The 18528-nt window shown below is 41.4% G+C and overlaps 1 protein-coding gene across 6 annotated transcripts in view; it reads left to right on the top strand.

Moving 5' to 3' along the window:
* Positions 1-18528, top strand: part of FAR2 (fatty acyl-CoA reductase 2) — a 149214-nt gene that overhangs the window by 117782 nt on the left and 12904 nt on the right. For all 6 annotated transcript variants that reach the window (XM_075051684.1, XM_075051686.1, XM_075051687.1 and 3 more), the window contains 5 exons: positions 1749-1926; positions 3293-3337; positions 8820-8938; positions 11691-11758; positions 17333-17504. In XM_075051684.1, the coding sequence (XP_074907785.1) occupies positions 1749-1926; positions 3293-3337; positions 8820-8938; positions 11691-11758; positions 17333-17504 (582 nt within the window). The remainder of the gene's footprint in view (positions 1-1748; positions 1927-3292; positions 3338-8819; positions 8939-11690; positions 11759-17332; positions 17505-18528) is intronic.

The following is an 18528-nucleotide window of genomic DNA, read 5'->3' as shown; positions in this document are numbered from 1 at the left end:
CCCCTGTTATTTAAATAAAAGCGAAAAAAAAAAAGAGAAGGGGAAAAAGACTTGCATGCAGCTTAATCTGAGTTCCCAAATGAACCTAGTCTTCCTCCAGGCTCTGCAGAAATAGACATCTCCTTTTGGTAGGCTGGTAATTAATTACTCAACAGATTCAAACAAAGGCAATTTAGCTGAGACCCTGAGGAGGCTGGGTTCAATGACTGCCTAAACAGGCTTTGTAAATTAAGTCAATATTGTGTGCTGCTTATAGCCTCTGCATAGTTCAGCTTCGTATTTTATGCTTAAACAATTTTTCTGCCTTGTTTCTAAAGCATGGGACCAGAGTTGCAAAGGAAAGTATTTGTGCCTCTATAAGGCTTTTTTTATTTAAAAAAAATTCTATATACTTTTTATTGTCAGATTCTTTTTAACTCATTCCAAAACTGAAATTCACTGAATTCAGCCCTCCCCTGCAAACTGTTTTGCAGTTGCAGTGAATCAGTGTTTTCTCACAGAACAGTTTTCCTGTAATATTTCCACCTGTGTCTAATGAGAGCCATCTGAAAAGAAGTGTGCCACCTGAGCCATCAGGTGTTTGCACATTTAAGTTGATGTGATCAAGTAATTCTCTAGGTGTGACCGTTTCCGCCTTATTCCTCTCCCCTTGACCTCCACCTGTTTCTGAAATTCAAGATAAGGAGGGGTGAAGTGAGGATCCGCAGGAAACGGTGTCCTTGCAGTGCCCCTGGGAAAAGTGCACCCATTCAGTCTGAACTGTAAGTCCATTGACTTAATTACAAATTGGATTATACGAGTTAATCTTTGACTCTGTGGTGTAAAAGCAGACTGCTGAAAGCCTGTTGGGATTGGCAGTGGTGTGCAAGGGCTCTGGAAGTACAGCCAGTTCCTGTCCTTTAGACCCAAACGCTGGCAGGACCAGTAAAGTCTTGATGGTGTGCCAGGGAAGAGCCTTTGAGTCTTAGGTCCTCGCTGCAGCACCGCGGTGGTAAGGGCCACTTTTTTAAAGGTATATGCATAACTACTTCTGAAGGATTAGATACCTGAATACCTTAAAAAAAAACCAAAAAAACCAACCAAACAAAAAAAAACCAACCTCAGTGGGGTTTTTTTTCTTTGTTTGTGGGTTTTGGGTTTTTTTTAAGCAGCTAGCACTGACAGTTTCCTAATTTCCTTTGTGGAAAAGCCCATGGAAAACCTGTAGGAAGGAACACCAAACACTGTAAATAGTGCTACTGGAATAATATCCCTGTAGTATGTTGCTCTAGCTTTTGAGACCTTCATACTGCTACTCAACTCAGTAACTCAAGGTTACCAAGAATCTCCTGAAGTGTACTTGGGAGTATATAGGGACTGTTTTGGCTAAGGATAAGTGCTACCTAGTGAGAGTGCTAGGTTGGAAAGCTCCATCAATCTGTAGACCGTGGCTATATTTAGGTTACAGATTGCAGTGAAGCATGAAGTACACGAGAGATTGCTTTAAAATGAGATTGTATAGATACCTGAAGTTGAGCTGGACATGGTAGCATGAAGCTTACCAGGGTTATTTTGCACTTTGAAGACAAAAGTAACCTTTCTCCTGCAGAGTTGTTATAAATCCAAACCAGTTGCTCCTGGCTTTGTCTTAAATGGCTTTGGCTTGCTTACCCTTTGTTTCAGGTGAGGATTCCTGTCTCACTGGTCTTTTTTGCCTCAGTCTTTTCTCTCTGTATGGTGGATAATGATGTTCTCCTTGTTTCCTGTAGGTGGTTGGATGAATCTATCATTCAAGACATCACACCCAAGCTGCTTGGGGACTGGCCCAACACTTACACCTACACCAAAGCCTTGTCAGAATACCTGATTCAGCAAGAGAAAGGAAACTTGAACATTGCTATCATCAGGCCATCCATCGTGGGAGCTAGCTGGCATGAGCCTTTCCCAGTAAGCATGAATACATAGCAATTCCCTACTGGGAGCCCTTTGATACAACTGTAACTGCAGGAATCTCTCCCTACTTGTAGTAGTGTCTGCTTGAGAAACAGGTACTCCAGTTGATAGGAAAGTGTGTGGAAGAGATGGAGGACCTGTGCTGGAGTAGAACAGCAAGCCTTCTTCAGCATTTTTAGTAAAGACTCTTGTCTCCAAGGGAAAAGAACACATTTAAGCAATAATAACGAGAGCTGGGATAATAATGGTGCAAAATGCTGGACTTGCAACTGATGGTCTTACTCGCAGAGGATTGTGCCTGGACAGACACACAGGGGAGTTTCTGTACTAGCTGGGGAAACATGAGATGTGAGGGTCAGTCATAGTCCTGATGCATTCTGGTTTGAGTCTTTCCATGGTCTAGTCAGCCTATTTTAATGAGGTCCTGATGAGCACCCTAGACCTCACGTGGTCCTTGAAAGCATTTGATAATGTCATATGCAGTTACCTAGTATCTCTCTGATGTTGGTAGCTGTTGAATTCACTGGATTCACACTTTTATGGGCCTGTTGCAGATACAAATGTCAGCCACAGAGTAATTAAATGCAACTGTACTTTCGGTCTGAAATAATTCACTAAGCTAAATATACTGGTAAGAATAATGTGCCCTAACTTTGCAGCCAAATTGGAAAGGCAACCTAAAGTCACCTTTGGCTTTCATGCAGCTCAAAGCATGCCAAAGATGTCTGAGATATAGCGAGGCTCTGGGCCAAGCTCCCCATCTTGGAAAGACAGAGCAAACGCTGTTAGGTGTCATAACCTGGTTTGGGTCAGACAGCTCATCACTGCTCTTAGCTCCCGGCTCCCATAAGTGGCAGTTTCCCTGACCTGAAGTAGGATGGGATTCAAAAGTGCAGTGGCTTTTATTATTTTTCTTCCTTGCCTTAGAAATTAGCTGGAGTAATCAAATCGGTCTCAGTGACATCTGCATGTTGTATGTTGGAGGGTATATAACACGCTGGCTGTTTTCAGCAAATGTGACAGCACCAAGACCCTGTGGTGTTTAAAGCCAGAGTCTACTCCTGTAGCCAAGTTATTATAGGAAAGCAGTGGTTTCTAAAAACAAAATTAGATTCTGTTGTTGATGGGTAAATTGCAGACAGAACAAGGTACCATACAATGCATCCCCTATTTAAAATCAATTAGGTATTTCCTACTGGTTAGCTTCCTGGCAGCTGTCCCAGATGGGCTGGCATCCGTCTTAACTGGTGTCTTGTTGCTTCTTTGTCTATACCACAGCATTATAGCCCTTTCACCATTTTGAAGCCTGTGTAAGCAACATGTCATTGAAAGAAATAGTAATCATTCTTCTTTTTTGCAGGGTTGGATTGACAGCTTCAACGGGACAAGTGGAATATTTGTTGCGGTATGTCTAGTTACTATTTAAGCTCCCCTTAAAGTAGAGTTTGAGTTACTAAGATAGCAACTCTAAAGTTCCTCTACAGCCCCACTTAGAAATTGTGTACAAAAAAGGATCACAGCACTTTTCTGAATCTGCTAGAATGATGTCACACACTCACTATACATCTAGATGCCTGTAGGACCCAGAAGACTGTCTCTTTATGCTGTGTTCAAAAAAGGACGTTGAAAGAGTAGTCATGTTGCTGGTTCACTAAAAGTGAATTGTAGTTTCTAAAAACTCTAAAAACCCTAAAGTTTTGGACAAATTAGGCCAGATTTTCAAAGAAGGGGCAAAAAATGCATCCTTGAAACTAGGGTAATTCACGGATGTCAAAGCTTGACTCTTATAACAGAACTTAAGTTTCCGGGCCAGATTACCATACCATCAATACAAGGCAGCATTGTTTGTCCTTTCATTTATCTTTATATGTTTTGTTGCTAAGTACACTGCTATAGTTTGTGACCACTTCACAATAACAAAGATTCTGGGTCTCTCTTGCCATTGCTTTATACAGGATTTCTCCATGTGCAGAGTACACCTAAATGATGTGTGCAACTATCAATTCAGAGTCTACCAGTCACATGGATAATTCTCTATATTCTTGCTTAATACTCGTATAAATACTGTGCAAAATGGTGTGGAACAAACCCATAAGATAATGAATAACTTGATAATATATTCCATGTAATATGAAAATAATCATTACAATTTAACATATGAAGACACTAAAGTTGCATACCGTTTCTCCTGGCTTTTTTTTTTCTGAACTAAAATTGCTGCCTTAGGTGTATTTGTCACTGCATAATGCTGTATGGCTATGGGCAGATATTTTTGTTCATGTATGATTTGTCCAACTTGATTACTTTGTAAAAACTGTATTGTAATCAGCCTGATGCAGTGTATAAAAGGATTAGTTGTCTACAGTCTTAGGAGAGCAGAATAAAATCCAAATATAATCTTGTTAAAAAGCTCATTTATACCTGAAGTAGAACATAAATAGAAACTGTTACAGTTACTTCTGGAATCCATAGGACTAGTGAAATTAGTGGGTATATCCCAGCTAATGCTTTTATCTGAAACCCCAGTTACACATTTCAGAGGCCTTCAAAAGCCCCCAAATGCATCATTTGTGTTCACAAAGTGTAATTAGCTCCTATTCATACCACAGTTTCTTTAAAATAATTACCTATCAGCCTTTTACTCCTTGCTGACTGCTCATAAAGCTTGTGCTGCCTCTCTGCTCTACTTCCAGCACCTTGCGCTGTTTCCTGTGTTCTTTCACGACGTCTTGTCATCATCACGATAAAGAAAGGTTTTGCAGTTCCTTAATTTTGCAGATCCACTCCTTACGTTTTCATGTGACAGGTTCTAACTTTTGTAATGATATCTGTGAGTTTTGATTTTTTTTTTATGATTACTTTCGAGCATTAAAGATGTCTGTCACAAAAACTTGTCGAGAATTGGTTTGCAAGAAAGATAATACACAAAAAAAGTTCCATTTCATTGCTTTTTATTCCTCACAAGTGAATTACCTAAGTAACAAATTACAGCAGCTAGCTGTCATATGTGTATCATGTGCCAATAGGTTATGAAACACAGGCCAAATTCATATGCTTTCAGCCATATAAAAACATGCCAATCAAATCTTTTGTCATTTAAAAAACATTTTCCCCCTCCTTTTTTTCTTTTCTTTTAATCTGCCAACAAGTAAAAAAATACTTATAAAAGCATAACAAGTAAAAAAATACTTTAAAAACCCCTAATGGTTAAGTATTTGGAAATTTTGCCCATATATCAGTCTTTTTTTAATAGTGTCTGCTTTAGGAACTTAACGCTAGAGCTTGCATATATTTTATATGCTTATCCTTTGCCACTCATACCAGTAACTAATATTTTCTATTTTTCAAAGCAAAAAATTTCTAGCCTTACTGAATGCAACAACAAACCTAATGGTGGTTTCGCTCGGGCCAGGTTTCACACACAGATGCCAACCTGTATCTTTATCTCCAAATTAACTCTATGGAAACTAAAGATTTTGAGGTTCTAGGGTCACTGTAGTAAATAACTTCCCTTCCCTTTTATATAAAAGCTTTGACCTGTACTGAAAGAGTTTTGAAATAGAGATGGTATTTTTTGGTTCAGGATCGAAGCTCTGAGGTTCTTCAATACAGGAAATAAAGAGACACTGAAATTCGCGTCATCTGTACCGAGACTTAACCAAGAAAAAGACAAAAAGCAGTGACAATCGGTGCAGGGTGTAGAGGCCGGGCTGTTGTCCGTGTCCGCCAGCGGTGTTGGCTGGCAGCGGTCAGGAGCAGAGACTCTGCGATGTGGAGAAGCGAGGGGTGATGGCCAAGCGTTGACAGACAGCATTTGTCTTGTACCGTCTCCGGTTGCTACTGAACTTAGTTGGACCGGTACTAGTTTTCTGGAAGTGAAAGGTATTTATTATTGGGGAGCCCAAGAGACTTTTGGTCTTCTGAGGTGATGGGGGGGAAATAAATACGTGTTTTGAATTACTGTGCTTGGATATGGTGCGTTGGTAAATCCTGTTTGGTAGTTTGAAAATTATCCCTTGAGCATGTGGGTTACAGGTTAGTTTGATTACCTGGAAGTTGCGTGATTACAACCAGCTGTCTCGGCCAACTGTCTTTCAAAGTGTATTATTAGTCAAGTAGCTTTATTAGCCTTAATTAAGGATGGGAAAAGCAAAAAGGAAGTGTTTTGGTGTTTGTGTATTTTTTTTTTTAAGTCCCCCCACATACTAAAATATTCATATACCACTTCTAACCCAAACTCATCCTATATGGAGAACAACCCCTAGATTCAGATTTGGTTCAGATGATCTTTGGGATCATCTGGGCAGAATCTGAAGCCCAAACCTTGCTAAGTTGTTTTGTTGGTTTTTTTTTTCCTCGGTCACCACTGCATTATTTGAGTCTGATAATTTCATTCCACAAATAGATATAGTTCTTTTAAATATTCATGAAATATGGGAGTCCAAGTTATTCTTGATAGTCTGTTTCTTTTGCCTACAGTTGTTCCAGCTGCTGTGGGGAGAAGCTTTGTTGATTGAAAAACAAAATGAAATTAATTACATTTCCGCTGGACCATAATTGAAGCATTTTGTCTCACTGTTCCATATTACATGTAAAGACCTTCTTCCCTGCAAGGCAGTGAAGCTGTAAGGCAGAGCTGTGGTTTAATTCATGTTCTGGACAGCGACTAGTCCCAAAGCACATCAGGTGGGAGGCTGTCCAGAAACAGCAGACTCTGACCGGGAAATGATTTTGGAGGCTTCAAGCTGCAGTAGCTTCTATTTCACTAAAGAGAAAAAAGTCAGCAACTCCAAATAGAAATCAAGCCATACCTGGTAAAGAAGTACTGAACCATTTCCAATGTAAAAAGTAACTTAAAACACTTAAACCTGAAGTCTTCACTAAATACACAATGCATGAAATGTCTAATTCATCCATGTGTATACGACCATCACATGCTGCTCTGAATACAGCCATGTTTACAGCACATCCATCAAACTTCCTAGTTTTGAAGACCTCAGAAAGGTCTTTAGCGTACCTGTGAAAATGTGATAGTTGGTCACACAGTGGTCTCTAGTGGGCATGTGTTCGCAGCAGTGGAAAATTCATAGCTGAGCTTGATTGCGTCCTTTGGTTCTTTTTGCTTTTTTTTCCCCTTGAAAAAAACAGTAGTAAGAACCAAAAAAAACCATCATAGTGATGTTGCAAGTTAAGGTTCTAAGGTCTTAAGCGCAACGGTGGTTCAGCTGAGGTTCAGCTTAGGGCAGCAGAAGTTAACTGCGCGCCATGGGTTTGGGGAGGATGGAAGCATGTGGGGAAGCTTCACGGTCGCCTGCGTCTGAGACTGTCTATGATCCTTCTGCCAGCTGCACCAGGGATGAGATGAGACTGCTCAGGGGTCTGAGCTCATGAAAATTAAATCAGTCATACGTGGTATTCCCTTACTTGCAAGCTGTGAAATGTAACAAAACCATCTGATTAAAGAAGGGGAAAAGAGGGGGAGAGAGACAGAACAGAAAAAAACCCAGATACCTCCCAAACAGGGGATGCAGTGTCCCTTTAAAATCCACCAATGACCAGTAGACAATGGCACGTGCTATACAAGTTAATGTCAAGTCTTAAATGCTTTTTTTTTTATCACATCTTTTTTCTCCCCAGACTTCAGGCAAGGCTTTTTGCACAACTAGGCACTTTCTGTCTGGCTGCTGTAGTAAAACTTCATCTTTCACAGCTGGAGAGCTAGTTCATCACGAAATGGGAGTCTCAGGTTGGAAGAAAAGAAAAAAAAATGCTATAACATTTCCTTTGCCCTAAGTTTTAAATATTCATGGATCTGTAAAGCATATTCCTCTGCCCCTTCACTCAGTCCTTCCCTCTGGTTTTGTATGGCTCTAAATCATAAGGGCTTTTTTCCTTCCTTGCTTCACTAGTGCTTTTGTCCTCCCACCTTTTAGCTGGGTCCTCAGCTTCTACATCAAACTCAAATTCATTGCATTTTATTTCCCATATGCTAGAGAACTTGTTTGCAACCTTGACTCTGCCAGTGGGGGTCTCTTTTTTTTATTTGCTCTGTTCAGCCCTCATACCTGACACACTCACCCCATTTCACCTCCATGTTTCTACATCGCTGAATTGTCCTCTCCGATTCAGTCTGCCTTGTTGCCATCTGTTGCCATGTCTTTCCTGTGGAACCTCCAAAGACTAATTGGTCATCAGGGAAACACCTTGATAAGCATTCAGATTAAATATATATATTCTGGGGAGCCTGATCCCCTGACAAATGCACTTCCAATGAAAGCAAAATGAAAATCTTCTGTTCTTGCGTACCTCTTCTCTTTGGTTGTCAGTACTTTGTATTTTCACTCATTCATTTCCTGAGTTTTGTTGGGTGGCGAGCTCTTCAAGGCAAGGGCCATGTCTGAACTGTATCTTTATGCTTAACAGACACAGCTTTGGAAAAGAGGAGGGTGTGAATACATCCAAAGGAAAGGGAGTAAACTTTTCAAAAAGCCTATTTGTGTCATATCCAAAGCGACTACCGTCTTTGAGAAACACTCAGACCTCTGCCTGTGTGAGTTAAGAAAATGTAACTACAGGTATCACTGGGAATTTTACTTCAGTAAATTCAAATGTATTTCTTTCCAAAAGTTATTTCTTTCATATTGAGTTAACTAAGAGTCACAGCTTTTCTTATACACAGCACAGACATCACCATGTTTTAGACTTCCTCTGAAAACGCAGAACGGTGGGATCCACGCGAGTTCCATCTTTGTTTTCACAGAAACCAAACCATCTTCTGCAGCAGGTGCCAGGCTTGACGAGTGCTAACACGACAGTCTGTCCTCAATCCAGGTCGCCGAAATCTTCCCATGGCATTATGTCAGTGACCGTTTTCCTTTGTCCCACAGGCGGGCAAAGGGATTCTGCGGACCGTCATTGCCAATAACGAAGCGGTGGCAGACATGATTCCAGTAGACGTTGCCATCAACCTGACCCTTGCAGCCGGGTGGTACACTGCTGTGCACAGGTGGGAAGGACTTCTGACTCCGCCGGACTCGGGCATTTACTGCCTGCACCAGGACTTTAAAGGGAACCAAAAGCTAATTGAAAACCTGTGCAAGAGCCTTGTCGAGTCATTTTCTGGTCCATGTTTTCTTCCCCAGGTTGGCAAGGACTAAGAGTGTAGCAGAAGCAATAAAGGCAGGCTTTAGAGTTAGGAAATCTCTAAAGCTACAGGTGAGACCTGTTTCTCAGTACAACGTAAGCTCAGCTGACAAATCTCTCAGAAGTCACTTTTTCGAAGGCCAAGAGCTTTACTGTAGCTTCTCGGCAGCCGTTTCTGGGTGTCCTTTCTCGGGCAGCTACACTGAGTAGCTTTTCAAGCGGCTTCTAGAGTTTTCTTGGTGAAAATGGTCTGCGTGTTTTCCTTGGAAAACACTGCACAATGTAAATATATTACGGGCTCATATGATAGGGGAGATGATCTAAAAAACCCACATTCTTTGCATTGTTAAGAAGGGTATGTATAAGTGACATTAAGGATTTTAGATCTTTTCCTGTGAACCTCTGGCTCTGACCTTTAATCATTAGGTAGGAAGTGCTACAGAGTAAACCACGTGAATTATTCTGGAGGTTTATGCAACTCTGAGAAATCAATACCAGGCAAAAAAAAGGCAGAAATATTTCACTTTGAAAGACAGAGTAAGCCCTCTGAACTGAGGGTGGAGAAGAGCTGCATACAGTAACCTAAATACAGAGACCCTAAAAGGATCATAAAAGGCAGCTCACCAGCTTTTCAGATTTATTTTTTCTCATAGTTTCATCCCTCTCCATCAGCAACAGGCAAAGCAGCATGGTCTAGGGAAAAAAAATACATCTTCCCTTTACACACACCCCCACTCCCGAGAGACTCCAGATGAAGAGGGCTACAGCCTGTCCATAGAGCTGGAAAAGGAGACAAACACGTGCTGATGAGCAGTATGTCAGCACACAGGTAGACTACCTGGCTCTGGCCATGGTAGGAGACGTGCCATTTTTTTTAAGTTTCATTGGCAAAAGATACATGGTTTTAATCTGGTTCCTACACAAATAATTATTAGGCTAAAGGAGCAATTGCAGAACTTGATTTAAAGCTTTGTCTAGCTGGACAGAACCCCAATCTGTACAAAAATCAAGAGGCAGAGCCTTCTGTAAATCTAATTTCTCTGAGAGAGTTTCAGGTTTAGGTGCTGTCTTGAAGAATAGCACGTGTGGTTTAATTTTTTTTTTTTTTTCAAATCATCTAATTAGAAGGTCAGCATCCTTCAGGGAAGGAGATATTACCGAGGGAAGTTAGATTCTAAAACTTAGCAGAGAATTGCAGTCTTCACTACACTCTACCAAGGTCATCGCCTTAGCTGGAGGGTGGAGAATGGAAAAAAAAAAATCAACAGGGAGAGGCTCTTCATTGGAAGCTGGAAAAATGGAGAAATCCTCTTCCTTGGTGTTTAACGGGCCTGACCCACTGGAGTAAGTGGAAGTCTGTGCTTTCACTTCAGTGTACTTTCCGTCAGGCTCTGTGTGTGTGACTCAGTACTAGGTGAGTGTTCTATATGGGCACATGTTACTGATCTAGTCCTTAGTGAGTTGCCATATTGATTTCCGTAATGCAGTGTTTCCCACACTAAGCACTATTGTGCATTTTTATGTTTAACACTCTATCAGACTTCAACTCAGTAACTCAAATTACAGGAGATCATGGATTCAGAGTTTGACATGTGTCTTTTAGTCCTAACCATTCCTAGAAGTCTACTAGGGATTAATAATAATGGTAATATACAGTCAAATGGCATGACTTCAAAGCATTATTAAAAAAAGCACCATTAAAACTGTGTATTATCCAACGGCAGTTTTCAAGTATTACTGTGCGAGATTTCCTATCCCAGGTTATGGGGTTCTACCTCCTGGTATCTTCGGTCATAGGAGCTTTGAAAAAGAAAGGTCCCTCATAGGCAGCCTCCTCCCATGGAGAAAGGCTCTGAGCACCACAGGCACCCCACGAGCACGGCGATGTTGTATCCTCCAGCCAAGCTCCCATCCCCTCTTCAAGGCCAGATCTCACCTCTTTTTGCATTTTGCCAGATGGCTCCAGCTGCTGATGCAGAGTAAGAAAACTGCTGTATCAATGGCATCGCTTGCACCCTTGGCAAGGCAGGCTTAGATCAAAAAAGCTCTTTGACTAACTCTTGCTTTGTATCAAAGGAAGAAGTAAAACCAGTATGATGTATGTTTAGTGTCACGCCCAAATAACAACCAAACATTATTTGATATAAAAATGAGAATTTTGTCGAAATGCATTGATTTGTAATTGCCACCCTAAAAAATGGAGTTTAAAAGTAGGACAAATTATATCCATTAAGTAAATGATTGTAAAACACACAGTGTGTCCCTGAGGTTGGTTTAGGCCAAATATTGACAGTATAGCAAGAGAAACTATTAAAAAAAATAGTCAGAAACTTGTCAGTATGCATGTTTTCCTTATTGTTTTTATAATTTTTGATAAGTCAGTTATGGATGGTTTTCCTTAAACCCCATTAACTTCATGTGCTCTCCAGAATCTGACTGAATAGTATTAAAATTTCATGTTTTATACTGTATTTTCATATTTGTGAAAAATTACCTTTTCTGCATTTTTTTGTGAGCTGATATTGTTTCTTGGGCTGTTAGCTTTCATGCTCCACTAATAAAGCTTTGAATGCTTTTCTTCACATCTTAAAATAATACTTCTTTCTCTTTTCCAGACCAAAAAACATGTTGGTGTACAACTGCACAACAGGTGGAATCAACCCTTTCTTCTGGGGAGAAATGGGTAAGGTCTAGTTTAAACCTAGAACGTGTCAAACCTCAATAGCATTCCTCGGCCAGGCTTTGAAAAAGGTGTTTTCCTATATTTGGGTGGCATTCAGCATCTGCCATTCAAACTGCGCGTGGGAGGGCCAATTGCAGTCGGTGAGGGTCCTGTGAGCAAAAGCTCCTGGTGCTGGGCATTCAGCCCAGGAAGGCATCTATTCCGTTTTCATTGTGGGCGTAATCACGGAACAACCCAGCAGAGTACGTGCTTTGCTGCACTGAGGTGGAAAGTGGTGGAAAAAGGAATAGAGAACCACCCCCTTATTTCTTTTCCTTTTCTGATTGAGAACCTTTTCTGAGTTTGTGGGGGGGGATTTTTGTGCTTTGAAATCACTTGGGGAACCTTCATAGTGAATGGACACTAGTATATTAAGGAAGTAGAATTGCCTTTCTTCCTCTTTCTGTGAAGAAAATTCTAAACAGAAATAATTGGTGTAGACCTGAGAAGGCAAACCTTGAAATGACAGGTGTGCTTCAAGAACAATTTGCCTTTTGGTTATGAATTTTGTCAATGGAAGAACTAAAACTATTTTCGTGGCTGATTTTTCTTCAAGTGGATGTGCTTCTGAGGCAGCGGTGAAAGGGAGACAAATCCTGACACCCTTACAGTGGAAAACTCACGCTGAAGCCAGGCAGCAGAAACACTACGTACAGTCAGTACGTTCATGGGCAGATATACAGGGCCTGATTCACTTTCTGTTCTACAATAATTCATATCTTTGTGCTTTAAATACAGGATGCTGGCAAATAACTACTGTAGTGTTTCACCTCTCAGCCTTTGCTTTGCATTTGTCTTTGCATTATTTAATTGGCAAACTGTAAGTCGGCAGAGAATCAGACCGTAATTGCATTTTCAGAGCATGGCTTGTCTGAAAATCCTAATAATGTCCTACCAGGAGATTTGATCAAGTGATCTGGCAGGGAAGAGGTTTCAGCAATTGGCTGAGCAGTGAGAAAATCACACCAAGTTCCTGATTATTTTTTTTATTCTTTTTTAATGAGAGATCTAACATTGTGGTTTGCCACAGTCGTGAGAAGAGGTGAGGCTTCGTAGGTGACTGTTGGAAAATGTAGACAAGACAGTCTTTATAATGTGTAAAGTCAGATCTTCTGTGGCTTTTCACAGGAGTAGATGCAAAGCTCTTCACAGGCTGCTACTTCAGGCAACAGCCACCGTAGCACTGCTACCTGAGGTTTGCCTTTCTTAACCCATTTTCAGTGTAATTTTACTGATGAAAACAGCAATGTATTAATGCATTGTAACTGATCTTACTCTGCTACTTTGCTCTTAACTGTGGATTTAGCAATGAAATCACCCGAGTGCAGCGGAAGCTTGCATAAGCAGTTCAGCTGTGTGATGGGACTGAAGGCAAGATTTTCCTCCCTGGGTGAGACTGTGGAGCTCTTTCTACTGCATGTTGTATCCACAGTTTTCCAGAGATCAGCAGGCTGCGGGGCGGTATTAGGTATAAATTCATGAACAGCAATTAGGCTGGAGTATCGAAGAGCAAAATTTTGCCTGTAAAGTTGTTGCATGGTTTAAGAAATTAGTTTGGGAAAGGTTTATTGCATCAGGATGTTATGACTGTGACCATCCAGTTTGAAGTCTCAATTCAGTCTCCTACCAATTGCTTTTTGGTCAATACACACAATTCTAAAATCTTCTTTATATAGATGACAGACTTTCTCAGCCCACTCACATTACTTTCTCTGTCTACTCACTATTATTTGGCTTCTAGGCAGCCAGTCTCTTCGCATGAACTTTCAACAGGCCTTTCCGAGCCATGATCTCTCTGAAATAAGAGCTACCGCTGAGTAGTCCAGCCCCCGCAGAGAAGGACTGAACTTCATCCACCAGTTCCCTCCCTCGCCCATGGGGCAGCATCCGTCACTCGAGTTGTCACCCTCTCTTTCTGAAAGCCTGTTTCCAACTGTGTTTAGCTCTACTAACCTTTCAGGTTGAAACTATGGAGGCCAGGTCTCTACCTCCACCGGTTTTTCACCTTTTTCAGAATTTTTCTTTTTCCCCAGCATGAAAGAAGCTGTTTGATGCAAACATGCAGGGGACACGGAATCAGCAGAGGGAAAGAGAGTCTGTTCAAGGAGTTTGGGGAGACTGGACTGGCACAGGGTCTGTAACTGGTCATTGAGGTGGAGGGTTGTGAGAACGAGACTGGAAGCTGCTGAGAGACCGGGGTGGTCCCAGCCCACAAGTCATCTGGTGTGGGACCGAGTGTTTTAGTGCAAATCAAACACGGGGTTTGCAGAGGGGAGGACCTGGACTACCTGGCTGGGGAGACTTACACCGGGACCAGCTGTAGGGACGAGAGGTGAACACAACAGAGTAGGGACTTTATGGTGGGAGAGGAGGAAAGGAGAGAAAGATCAAATAGAGAAATTGAGACTGGAGTGGGCTAAGGATGCCCTGGGTAGGGAACAGAAGTGACTGAGGTGGGGACATACTGACTACAAAGGTGATGAGCTTGGACGGAGGGAGAAGGAGATCTAGAAGAGAATTATTTGAAAAATATATGTCTACTTAAGAGCTTAATGCTTAAACATCCATTGCAAACCAGTTTATTCTACAGATCTCCACATACAGACAAACCTCTAGTGTTAAAAGGAACCTTAACTGATTTATTTCTTTTCCAAATAAGGCTGTGCCTTGGGATTTTTTCTTACTTCATTCCATTACTGCTGTTATTTTTCCTGCTATTATAATAATGTGGTCAGACAACTGAGTATTAATCTGAAGAAGTGTATTCTGCTTTGCCGCAATCTAAATCTTGCCAGTCGGATTTTGCGAACTACGTTTCGCAATTTCTTCTCAAAACTAAACCTTAAAGTAGGTTTTAAAATGTTGTTCAGCATGGGAAAACTTAATTTCAATTTATCCTTGACAGTCTACCCAGACGAGACTGGTGTCTGATTCTCCCCCTGCTAAATCTGCCTTTGAATTGTAGAATTTACTTCTGCATTTTTGTGCTGTGGTCAGGGGGGAAAGACCACCCGCCCGCTAAGCCGTTTCAGTAGCTCCTAAAGGTGATATGCTTCTGGTTCGGGTTTTCTGCCTGCCTGACCTGTCTGTCTGTCTGATTCTTTCTGTCTCTCTCTCTCCAAAACAAACTGTTGGAGCGTAAAAGACTTGCTATGCTTGCGAAGTTGAACACTTTCCAGAAATTAGGAGACAGAGCAATTGTGCTGAGTCAGTGCAAGGCAGGGTAAGGGAGGTTTGTAAGGCAAATGCACATAGCATTAACTGTTCCAAGTTATGCAACGCTGGTCTTTTCCCGAGTTCCTTCCAGTAAGTCTTTCAAGTTGGTCTCGCTGCCTCCTTATGTGCATTTTAGAACAAAACCACTTTCGTTCCTGACTTTCAGAATTTTTCTTGAGTTTTCAGCAGATATCTCGTCTGCTCTTGACTTATGTACGTGTTTCCAAAGGGAAACCACCTCACCCAGTTTAAAGTTGAAAACTAGATCTGCAATATATTAACATCAGGATTTGAATAAAGAGAGCTATAAATATATGCTGCAGACAGTATCAAAACTATCACAATTCCAAAATATCAGTGGGTTCCAGTTAAACTGATAGGTTTCCATTAGGAAATGAAGTGACCAAATGTAACTAAATGAACTTAAATATTTATAAGCAGATGAGAGTTTGTAAATAAACTGGGATTTAAAGTGCCTCTTGGAGAAACTTCCTTAAGGGGAGAAGCAGCAGAGTTCATGGGATTGCTCTCCTGATCCATGAGCTGCTTGAATGGGCACAGGTATACAGCCCTCTCCAAACTGGGAGCAGATCTCTTTACGTTTAAGCCAGCTATGACTTTGTCGAAGTATAATTGTAGTAAATGGCCATGCTGCTAACAGAGAGGAAAGAAACTCCTCACACGCTGCTTAGACGCAAACTCTGCCAAGAGCTGGGCCAGGACAGCAGCTTCCTTCCCAGTAGCCCATCCCAAACTGCTTATTGTCACTCCCCTGCCAGGAGTAAACACCTTTGGAAATCTCCAGTAAAACCACAGGCACAACTACATGGGGAAGTTTAAATAGGAGTTCTTTGCTAATCCTTGCCATTTGGAGAGAACGTGCTGCAAAGGATAAGATTTCTGTACCACAGCCCACATAGTGACCACAAGATAACCACATCATTGCAGTGTGGCTAAGTGAAACAGAAAGGGTGGCAGTCAGTTCTAGCTATTTAGATGCAAGAGGAGTTTCAGGAGAACTGATCTTCAGCCATTAAACTTGCAGCCTACGGGACAGAAAAATTAACAATAAACTTGCCCTAAAACTAAATTGTATTATTTTAAAAGTCTTTGCGGTCTAAACTTAGCAGCTAAGTGGCTAACAAGTCTCCTCTAGTTGCTGTTACTTAGAACGAGTACAGCAAAAGTCACTACTTGAAGTGCAGTAATGAGCCAACCACAGATACATGAGAATACTGTCTGAATATTATGATTAGAATCTGCTTATCTGAGGATGATCTGGATGTTTCTTGTGACTTGCAAATTCTCATCTGATTTTCTATTTGTAACATAAGCTTAGAGAGTAGACTATAATATGAGCACAGATTGATGTCATAACTCTCAAATTCATTTTTAAAAAAGTAAAAAAAGCCCACATATTCTTCTTCGTTGAGCTCGCTGGTGCTCAGGAATAGGAGCACCATCTGTTTATCAGTCCCTAGGATGATAGTCTTATATTCAACTACTGCAGTTCTATTAAGCCTCTGCAATATGCAAATGCCCCAGATATGCACATCTAGATGCCACTTCTGTGGCACTGTGCCATTGCAAGAGCTCAGAATCAGACCCAACATATTTTGTACCTTAACGTACAAAGGGGATGAAAGATTACCACCCTATCATTAGTTTTGAAGTTAAGAATGCAAGACAATTTGATGCTTTAGTGCATCCAGAGCTCCTATGAAAACAGACTGAGGTATTTGGTGTTGGGGGTCAGATGTGGTTTGAAAAGATATAATGAAGTCTTTCTAGAAGCAGCACCATATGTGTGTAAGCAACCTGTCCCTGACTCAGACTAATATTGACATCAGCCCTTTTGAAAATTTGACTAGAGATTGGAAATGTCATTTTTATCTTATGCTAGCAGATCAAAGTTAGCTTTCAGTGATCTGAAGATATGTTAACACTTATCAATTTCTTTTACATCTACTGCAGGCGAAAGCAGAACTGCAGTTCCTTGGTCTGAAGTGTTTTGGGATACAACTGCCTGCTTTTCCTCCATTACATTTTGGTGTTTTGATAAGGAAGTTTTTGTCTGCTGCTATTAAGTCTAAAGTCAGATTGTGTTTCAAATAGGCAATAGATGGAGTCATCAATTTTCATGCCAGAAGGGACCCCGAGATGATCTCATCCAACCACTGGTTACATAGTTCACAGAACTGTAGGTTAAACACGTCAAGCGCTGTAACTTGGGCTTTACTGCAGCATGTTGGTGTGGTTGTGCCCAACTCAACTGAAATTAAGTGCCTGATTTTAAGTTAAATGCCTTTTCCTTTACAGAGCAGTATGTTATATCCACATTCAAAAGGAACCCCCTGGAGCAGGCCTTCCGAACACCCAACGCTCACTTGACGTCCAACTACTTGATAAACCAGTACTGGATAACTGTCAGTCACAAGGCGCCGGCCATACTCTACGACCTGTACATGAGGCTCACGGGGAGAAAGCCCAGGTAAGAAACCACACGCCTTCAGCCTCCTGCATGCCTGCCACTGTTACGGAGAGCAGACCTGTAACAAGTTCTGAGAACTGGCTGCCTCAGCCTCAAGTCCCTGGTCTTCTTCCCATCTCCTTGTCTTGAGGAGATTGCTCAAAAAGAAGAGGAATCGCATGGCCGTAGCTAAGTGTTGCCTAGAGTTCCCACCCCTCCCAGTATCTGGGGGACAGCACATCCTTTAAACACAGCTTTGTACACTTCAGGGGTTCCCAAGACAGAAGAGGACCAGTAGTTAAACTGTCCTCTGTATAGCAAGATTTCTACCATTGCAACTCTCTGACGTGATTGCCTCTATGTGTCAGTAGCTTGCATAAGGACTTGAGACTGGCAAGGTTTAGAACATTCCAGCTAATATTTTTTCCCATAAATCAGATGCATAATTAGCAGTTGTCAGCACTGGCCCAGCACCCTGATATCTAGGAAGCAGTTGTTTCTGAGTATGAATAAATTCTGAATTGTATTTACGAGAACGGTTTACCATTACAATTGGTATTTGAGCCTTGGCAGTGTCATGGCTAGGAGGAATACACGACATGCATGTCCCATGTGGAAGCAATCCTGGTGTAACATAACTCAGCCAACGTCCTCCTTTACTCCCTGCCACCACAGAGGAGAATTTATTGTGCAACACAAGGACAGTATGCCAGCACTGTGTTGATGTCAGCTGCTCTGTGCTCCTCTGCTAGTTAGAAAGCTGGCTTCGACTGTTTGCAGGGAAATCCCTGGCTGATGTATTGCTCTAATTTCTCTCTGACATTCTGCTACAGAGGAAAATCGGTCCATAAAAAGACTTTCAGTTATCCAGGAGGCAAGAATTACCCTAGAAATAGAGGTAAACTATGAGCAAGAATAGGCTGGAATCTCCAATCTCTGTTGAAACAGGCAGCAGTAAGATCTTGGCATTGCCATTACAATTGACATTTCTTTTCATAATGTTGATTGGCATAAGTAGCCAATGGACATTGGCCGTAATACTGTA

The sequence above is a fragment of the Buteo buteo genome, chromosome 19 (genome assembly GCF_964188355.1).
Source record: "Buteo buteo chromosome 19, bButBut1.hap1.1, whole genome shotgun sequence".
In the NCBI taxonomy this organism is placed as follows: Eukaryota; Metazoa; Chordata; class Aves; order Accipitriformes; family Accipitridae; genus Buteo; species Buteo buteo.
The sequence above is the reverse complement of the archived record's forward strand: the minus strand, read 5'-3'. Positions and strand labels throughout refer to the sequence as shown.